General features: G+C 37.2%; 1 protein-coding gene across 1 annotated transcript; it reads left to right on the forward strand.

Moving 5' to 3' along the window:
• The first annotated feature begins 736 nt into the window (after positions 1-736).
• Positions 737-9,342, forward strand: LOC112056232 (neurotactin). The gene is given in 7 exon segments (XM_052882048.1): positions 737-921; positions 1,483-1,794; positions 3,002-3,140; positions 3,959-4,134; positions 5,977-6,052; positions 6,201-6,351; positions 6,652-9,342. Coding segments are annotated over 6 exon segments (2,259 nt in total). The 5' UTR covers positions 737-921; positions 1,483-1,515; the 3' UTR covers positions 8,090-9,342.
• Positions 9,343-9,983: the final 641 nt, after the last annotated feature.

The raw sequence follows: 9,983 nt of genomic DNA on the forward strand, positions 1-9,983 counted from the left end.
GACTCGTTATATGTTACCCCCTGTCAAGGTCAAGAATCATTAATATAACGCGTTTAAAAAAAAACTAAAACTTTAAATAAAAAGTCGATGTTTCATTGTTCGTCGTTTTGTTTTGTTTCAATCGTTTTTGTCGTAAAAAGAGCGCTCTTAAAATGCCTATTTCGATCAACAACTTGTAGCGCACTAAAAGATAAAGTTACGTTTCATTTGTAAGCATTTCTATCTTATTTACCTATACCAAATTTGTAATTAAAACTATATCTACAAATAATCGATTCTTCTGACGGAACAGCAAAACATCGATCAAATAATCGAATATACTGTCTAACAAGTATTAGCGATGTAACTGTTAGCTGAGTAAAAATTACACAATCCTGTGTGTGTGTGTGTGTGTATTGCGAACTAATATAGCTGTGTGTAAGGATGATAAGGACACAATAATTATTTATTTGTGTTAGATATTTTCGAAGTGTAAGTTTACTTTGTCACCACAGACTACCAATGAAGGTCGTCACCCTCTAAAAATATAGATTTTTTAGGAGAACTGGTCCATTTGTATTTGGTCTTAGATTTTTACTTTTAAATCCTTGTACTATCTCTATGGCTGTGAGTTCTAGACCTTTTGAGCCCTATTTCAACTATTATCTGTATTATGCACAGACTATAGATAGAACCTTTCTTTGCACTGTCTATGGAATTTTTAATAATATTTTTTGTCTGTGGAAGTACTCCAATTTCCAAAGAGAATTTATTTAATCGACCGAAGCGGCGGCGCGATGCGTTGATAATTTATTATTCTGTAACGGAAAAGCGGTGGCCGGCCTATTGTGTTTTGATATCCGGTGCATTATACATTTTATAATTTACATTTAGTGTAAATGAAATTGTTTTATAGACAATAATTATCTAATTCTATATGCCGTAAGTACTTCCATTCTTTCTTTTCTTGTAGGTCTACCTGATGTCAAGTTTAACTAAATAAAATTATGTCCTATTATAATTTTTATCCCTGCCTTTAGACAAAGTCTAGTAATAGAAATCTCAAGCCAGTAAAGTATTCTTAAGTAATGAGTAAAGTACAAATCGAGGTTACTTTATGTTATGAATTTGTACATTGCAAGTGTATTATAGCAATCACATCACTTAACGCACACACGTTAATATTGTTTACATAAAATGAAAAATTTAATTGAATTGAATATCGTTTAGTTTTGGATTGAATTTAAGGATACATTTATTTGTGCCACCTATTCCTTGGTGCAGCCTTCTTTACAATAACAACAATTGGCTTGTTATTTCAGCAGTCTTTGTTTGTTTGTATTTAAGTATGTTCACCCTTAGCACATAAACTATTCAACCAATTTTGATGATTAAATTTTAATAATGAACCAGTAACATAGGCTACATTTTAACACAATAGTTTTGCATTCAGTTTATTGAACTTTTTTTATAATATTTTTTGTATATGTTGTATTTAACCAGAATCTGTGATCAAGCAGTCACTCGAACATAACAATGAGTACCACTGATATAAATAAAGTAGACAATGAAGATGACAACAAAATATCCAGTGATAAGTTGCAAATTGAGGCTGAAGAGAAGGAAATGATGCTGAAAGTAGAACAGGCTGCTGAAGATGAGGTGGAACTCCGTAATGATGAGGGCCCAGTGAAGATAGCTCTCTCCGGTGACATAACTGAACAAGGTCGTGAAGTTAAACCAAAATTTATACCTATTGGTGCCATTAAAATGCCTGGATTCTTTACAAGGAACTCTGACAGGGAGAAGTCAAAGGTACATACTTCAATTCTATTAAAATTTGCCTGATATTATACTTTAGTAAATCCTATGATTTTTAATAGAATTTAAAGTAACTAACTAACTTTTAAAGATAAAAATCAGAAGAAGTATGTTTGTTTAATTAAATCCTGCCATTTACCCACACATTTTGGCCAACCATACAATATTCAAAATCATTTATCGCCAGAATGTGGTAACAGTGGTACAGATGTTAAATTGGACTGTCTCAAATTACAATCTGCCAAATAGGTGTGCAACAATTTAGTAGTAAAACCTAAGATATATATCAGTACACAGGCATCTTCATTAAGATATAGTTTCATAGTATAGGTACATAAAAATTGATTTAAGTTTATATACAGATAAGCTAAAGAAATAATCTAGAATACTTATACATATATGACTAGTGGACCAGATCAAGCTTTGCTTTGACTTATTTGCACTTCTTCCCTATCTATCCTTCACTGCCCTACTCCTACACCTACCTTACCCCTACTCTACCCTAGAGCCCTACTCTACGCTACCCTACCCTACCCCCACCCTACACCTACCCTAACCCTGAATTAATTTAGAACAAAAAATGTGATAAATGAAGAATCCATTTGAACAATTTTGTGCAAACTTCACATAAACCATCTACTAGATGGTTTATGTGAAGTTTGCACAAATAACAGTCCGAACAAAGCCTAAACATTTGTTTTGGATAGATGAGCCCATTCTTGAGTTCTAAAATTACAACTAAAAGTGATATTGTTTTCAATATAATTAGATTACATGACATACTAAAATTATAGTAAATTGTTAATCATAAACTATTGTATAATGGATGTTCACATAATTATATGTAATTTTTATCCCTCCACATTGTATAAAACAAAGCAGCTTCCGGTTGGTTGATTAGATATAGTCATTCTAGAGAAATATAGTTGGCTTATCTGTATAAATACTTATATAAAATACTAAAAATGGTTCTATGTTCACTACATACTTTGAAAAAATCCCAAACCATGTTACTTAAACCATTAGAAAAGTACATATTAATTTCCTTTTGAATTTTATTTATTTTATTTTTGAAAAAAATAAACGATTTCACACAAACAGTTGCACATGTCCACTACTAATCAATTACTGACATATTTAATTTCAATATTTATTAGCTTTATTAAAATAACAGTATTTGTATTTTTTTTACTGTCTACAGGAAGAGGAAGCAATTGAAAAAGATACAGACAATGAAAAGAATCCTGAAAAAACTGACGAAGAGTCCAAATCTAAACAGCGTTTCCAGTTTTTACAAACTTGCCCATTTACCAAATTCCTTAAGCAGCCTCAAAAGGAAGGTTTGTGAGAATTAAATTTTTTATTACAAATGAAAAGACAAACAAATTTGTTCATATAGAAATAGGTGTTTTTTTTATAGATTTACTCTGTCTCTGTATACCACTTACTATCTGCACTGACAGAAGAAATGTGTGATCTTGTAGGACACATTTTAGAATACTGTATAGCTGTCAATACTGATCAGTTAGCAGCCATACTGACTCACGCCAGTGACACAACCTTGGACTCACAATTAAGATCTCTTGGCCTCCATTAGTGAGCTGGATACAATAGAACGACTAGATTTTTAATGTCGATATTTCGACCCAGTTGCACGACTAGTGGTCACGACGGGATTGAAGTTTGCGAGATGCGAAGCTGACAGCAGCTGTTAGAGGCAGAACCGATCTACCCTCTTGTTCTTTTTCACGTTATTGGCTGTTTCGGCAAACCACACTCACGACATCGCTTTTGCTATTCGGTTTTTCATGGTGCCCTCTTGGTTTGGACAAATATATCCACCGGATTCCACTTCCATGCAACTGGGTTGAAATATTGACATAAAAAATCTCGTAATTGTGTCGTGGTATGTACCCGTTTTAATTATATTCGTAATGAACAATCACGAAATAAGATTAAAATCATGAGTGGACACACTCCACATTATCTGCATCTGTAGTCTGCAGTGATCAGTTCTACACTGCAAACGTCTCATGGCGACCCAGAGCTGACCATTACACCTTACTATAAACCAGCCTTACTATAAACTTTTGGAATATCATGCGAAAGTAGTGGGCTAGAAGTACTTAAAGACGAATTGATATACTGAATTTTTCAGAGGGTGATAACACTGGACAGAAGAAAAAGTTTGGTGTATTTACATTTATGTATCCAAAGATGTTTCAAAGACGCTCTGCCGGTGCTGCTGAAGCCACTCTTGCTTCAATGGAGACTCTGGAAGACAAACTTGACACACCTAATGATGGAATGGAGAATGTTAAACTAGATATTGTTGTGAGTGTTGGAATTTCCTTTTCCATTGTGCCAATATTTTTAAGCAAGTGAGCACAAATCTGACCCTTTAATTTCCTGTAGATCCGAAAGTAATGTGATGATCGCAGATACCCTGTTACTTACAAAATTGCTTTACCATTAGTTTAATCTTAGTTTATAATTTACTAGCGGACGCCCGCAACTTCGTCCGCGTGAAAATCGATGTCAACTTTCAACCCCTATTTCACATTTTGCAAGTTTTATAACTTATACCTAATAAATAGTCCACTTATCATTTTACATTTACAAATGTACCTAGAAAAATTAAGGACTTTCCGTACAAACTTTCTACCCCTACTTCACCCATTTCTGATTTTGTTTTCGCGACAAAAAGTATCTTATTATCCTTCTACGTATTATGGTCTCAAATCGTCTTAAGTATCATTTGAATTCATTCTGTAGTTTCAGCGTGATGCCCGGTCAAAAAAAAGGCAAACAGACAGACAAAAAATAGAAAATAGGCTTCAGTATCGATCTCCTACCTCTACCCTACTCCTACCCTACCCGTACCCTAACTGTATCCTACCCCTACCCTACCCCTAACCTAGGCATACACTCCCCTACCCTGCCCTACCCTGCCCTACCCCACCCTACCCCTACCATTCCTTTACCCCTACCCTACCCTTACACAACCCCTACCCTACCTGTACCCTACCCTACCCTACCCTATACCTTCCCTACCTTACCCCTACTCTTAGCAAAATCGGTCCAGTCCTATGAGCGTGGTGCGATGACAAAGGAAAATAGAGACTTCTATCCTAAAATTATAATCTTTGGATCTACTGGACCGATTTGAAAGTTTGTTTTACCAATAGAAAGCTACGTTATTTGCGAGTACCAATAGAAAGCTACGTTATTTGCGAGTGTCATAGGCTATGTTTGATTCCCATATTCACACAGGAACGGGAACTACGTAATTGAAAGCGCGGGGCGTTATGTAGCGGAATTTCTGCCTCTTTTAGAAATTTTGTATTATCTCCGAAACTATTTAACTAATTAACATACTATAAAGGGCAAATATTATCTCCATAATGTCCTTGTGATTATTAAATAATTTATTTTGATAAGGATTTAAGTTAAGTAGCATAAATAATGACGCAAACCTAAGTATATAAAATTTATAATTTTTAAAACACAAAAGGTACTATATCTGCTAATATATAGAAGATAGATATATGGTGTCGCGGACTTTTTTGTAGAACTTTTAAAGATACATAAAGCCTCCATACATTAATTTCAATTTTACACAATGGTTAAGGCAGCGCATGCGAATAAGTCTGCTTAAGAGGATTTTCGGTCCGACCTGTATGACAAAAACTGTGTCAACTCGGCGAATATATATCATACTAATATAAAATATAGCCTATAGCACTCCCCGATAATGTAGCATTCTACTGGTGAAAGAATTTTTGAAATCGGACCAGTAGTTCCGAAGATTACCCCATTTAAAAAATGTGACAAACTTACAAACTTACAAACTTTACCTCTTTATAATATTAGTATAGATAAAACTGTCATCATCCCTATTAAGGGACTATTAAACAGGAGTTCACTGACAGATATTTTGTATAAGATGAATGTCTTGTCATAGTCATACTTAAAAAAAAGAATATTAGCCGTATCTTTTGACCAATATTCCCACTTGATCATAAAACTACTAGGAGTGAGTATATGTAGGCCAACTGGCAGGAAATGAACACAATCATGTTTTCTCAGTGTTGAGTTTGGCCCCTTTATCTTGAGCATTTGAGGCATTTATAATTAAAAACATATAATAAAAAAAACATTTATAAATTGTTTCAGGACGATGAGAAAGATGGTAAAGTAGCCACGAGACTGCCTCTGACAGAAAGAATTCGACAAAAGAAGTTTATAATAGGTGACTTGATTAATGTTTAGAAATTAAAATTTTCATGTAATCATGTCTCAAAAATGTATGACAATTTTTTTTCAATCTAGTAGAATGATAATGTACAAATTAAGACCATTTAAAAAATGTGTCAACTAACCTTTTGATATTGTTTCAGACGATTTGATGGTGGTTGGAGTGACGCTGCTAGTGCTGCTGGCCGTCATCGTTGGGATAGTGATCGGCGCGCGCTCCGGCCCGCCCGCCGAGCGCCCCCTGCGCCTCGGACGGTTCATCACCACACAGACTTCATGCGGACTGATTGAAGGGTGAGCCACAGATAAAATATTATTTCTGACTTTTTTTATGATTTTTTTATGACTTTTATATTATTTCTGACAAACAGTTCTTGAACACATTTAGTGACTTTACAGTTATCACATGCGCTAGAATTTTTGAAATCAGTCCTGTAGTTTCAGAACCTATTCAATTCAATCAAATGAAAATTATTGTTGTTATTGATATATGTATTATCATCAAGCAGCTATAACAAACAGATTAATAAATATTGATAGAGGCTCAGGATTTGTATTACAATTATCATGATTGATTGGCTATTAACTTTACAGAATTCTGGACGATGGGGTCTACAATTTCTTTGGTATACCATATGCAACTCCTCCAGTGGAAGAAAAGAGATTCACATACGCATAACCATTGAACAACATATCAATGTGTTGGAACGGTACACTAGAAGTGCACGAGCCGGGGCCACTGTGCCTACAATTTTTGGAAAACGGAACCACCATTGGAGACGAAGATTGTCTGACTCTGGACGTTATAACCCCCCATGTGAGGTATGATTCGCCGCTGCCTGTAGTCGTGCTGATAGGTGCCAACACTCTCGCGGGAGGCATCAGCCCCGCCCAGCCCTCCGCTATGTACGCACGTACTAAAGAGGTTGTCTTCGTACGCCCGAATTTCAGGCTCGGTTCATTTGGGTTCCTAGCTCTAGATATTCTGTCCAACTCTAAATACCCGCCGACTTCTGGCAACTACGGTCTAAGTGATCTCCTCGTTGCGTTGAAGTGGATACAGAATAATATCAAACACTTCGGAGGCGACCCTGAGTCGGTGACTCTGCTCGGACACAGAGCTGGGGCCACCCTGACCGCTGCCCTGACGACCGTGCTCAACGCTCACAAACTGTACTCGCGCGTGTGGCTCTCGTCGCCTTCCGTCATCTTCCCCGGGAAACCCTTGGAGCAAACGCAGAAGAGCAACGATCAGTTCAAACAGATCAGCAAGTGCAACGACGTTGAGTGTCTGCGTCGCATATCCGCGCTGGAGGTGCTGACCGCGACGCCGGACACGTGGCTCGGGAGCGACGTCAGCACTCTGCCCACGTCCGACGAATCCAAACGTTCGTGGCTGGTGCTCGACGGACACTACCTGCGCACGCACGCGTACGAACGTTGGGACGCACAGAAGGAAGCCAAGAATATCGGCAAAGAGAAAATGTTCAAACCGATGGTGTTCGGAACGACGCAACACTCGGGCCACTCTGAGCTGCTGAGAATGAAACATCTGAATTGGTCGGCTGAGATTGTGGAGAAAATGGTGAACGAGAGCTATCTGGGGGAGAAGAATTTGACGGAGGACGTGTTCAAGATCTTCGACAAGTCGTACTCGGGGCTGGTGGAGCTGATCTCGTCGGTGCGCACGCTGTGCCCGCTGGTGAGCCTGGCGCGGCTGCGGCTGGGCGCGCCGCTGTACGTGGCGCTGGGCGCGGGCGCAGGCGGCGGGGCGGCGGGCTCCGGCCTGGCCGACGTGGACTCCGACATCCAGGCCATCCTCGGCACCTTCGACTCCGTCATGCCCGAGCAGCGCCGCTTCATGGCGGCCATTCAGCAACTGTTCTACTACTACGTGTGGAACGGCAGACTGCCGGGCGAGCAACACGACCTGATAGCGGTGGGGCAAGACTTCCTGCCACACCGGGGGCTGCCGGAGTGCGATTTACTGATACAGAAAGACGTAGTACCGAGGTACGCGCACGTCGATTGAATACTGCTGAGTTTTATAGAATCTTTACATTTCATTGTGTGTAACTTGAAACTTAGTTTTTTTTTCCGATATACTTTTTATGTGGATGTAGCTTTTTCTGTACTTAGCATGCACTGTGTTCGCAGACGATGACATTGTAATCTTTATAATACTCAGATAGATATGTTTGTAATGATTTTGATACTGTTTTAGAGAGTGTACCGTTTATCGTGGAATTATTTACTAAGATAATAAGACTGATTTTCGAATCCCATCAAAACACGATGATCTCATGTCAACATTTAACTATAGTCGCTTTAATGTTTTATGTACCATCTGAAATTAATGTAATACTTGTAGTTAGTTTTATTACTTTTATATATAGGTGTACTTTATACTCATTGTAAAATAGTTTGATAAGAGTCGTAAGTGATAGACAACGTTTCCAAAAACCAAGGCTCCATAGTCATATTTGTAGTGTTAAGATGGTATTTCATATCTACAGTAATAGTGATTTACTTTAAAGTCTGATGATCCAAAGAATAAATTGTGGATAATTTTTGTATTGATAAAGGTTATAGCAAACATGTCACCTTGGAAATGAGTCATTGACTAAATCATATACTCGAGTCTTTTAATATTCTTTGTATGGTCTAAATGTCTAATAATACTTACACATATTACCCACATGTAAACTTAATATATAAGCAGCAACCAAAGATAACATTTAGTCAGTGTCTCGGTAAAGTATCTTCTACCTATTGAAAGTTCTGATCACACACTAAGCTTTGCAAGCAAGGCACAGGGCAATATTTAGATTTTATACAAATAACTTGTAAACGGTTCAACTTGAATCTGTTTCCGAATTGGTATATCTGCTATAACCTAAATGGTATGAGTGCGTAGTGACTTCTAAAAATTTGTGTGAATTAATAGCAATAAGTAGGTATTTTAATTAACCATGACATGACCCCAAGTATTATTATATTACATCTTGCCATTATTATTATATAGAAATGAAATTTGCCAGAAATGATTGGATGTATTTATTTTTAAATGCTTAGATTTAAGATTGTTTTGCACGAGATCTGAATCTCAATGAAACTGTGCATATGTGTTGATACCAGTTAATAGCTAGATCAAGACTGGCATTTTACTCAAGATTTCAATGAATGAACTGCACATGCTGGGTAATTTAATTTCTTAGAGTTAGTAGTTTGGTAGCTTCGTTTTGTTAATTGGTATATGAAATATATTATGTATGAGGCTACAAACAGTGTTTCAATATTCACCGCATTTTTATGCTGAATTAAATATTCAGTTACTTTTTTGGCTATTTCTCTGTCTCACGCCGAAGATGCGCTGATCTCGTAACGACAAAATGACATTATTGTCTTGAAATGACATTATTGGAGTTTATTGGAGTTTACTCCTTAAGAATCGATTTTTTATATATAAGGCGCCCGGTATGAGAAAAATCCGAGGGGTAAAACCAACTGAACTAACGAAAAAGTGTCACGTTTTTGGTGCGCACCTTTAGTGCGCAACTTTCTAATTTAGCTGTGAGTGTATTGAGACGTACATAGGGTATGCTGTATAGGCGACTATACCTATATACTATATGTTATTGGGCTTGTTTGTTTAATGATTATATCATTGTAAGAGTAAAATATATAATGTGAAGTATATTATAAAGTCTATTAGTTATTTTACAATTCTATACATTTAGTCTTCTTTAACATAAGTATTACTAAAGCCCTACTCGATGTGCACTGTTTACCAACAAAAAAAAGTGTGTATGTTAAAAAAAACAAAAAGTTAGCTCGAAGCACGTCTCAATACTCGCGCCTTATAAGTGAAAGGTGCGCAACCGAGGTGCAGCAGGCCGCGGCGTGCGCACCCGCCTACAGCGTGC

The sequence above is a fragment of the Bicyclus anynana genome, chromosome 6 (assembly GCF_947172395.1).
Source record: "Bicyclus anynana chromosome 6, ilBicAnyn1.1, whole genome shotgun sequence".
In the NCBI taxonomy this organism is placed as follows: Eukaryota; Metazoa; Arthropoda; class Insecta; order Lepidoptera; family Nymphalidae; genus Bicyclus; species Bicyclus anynana.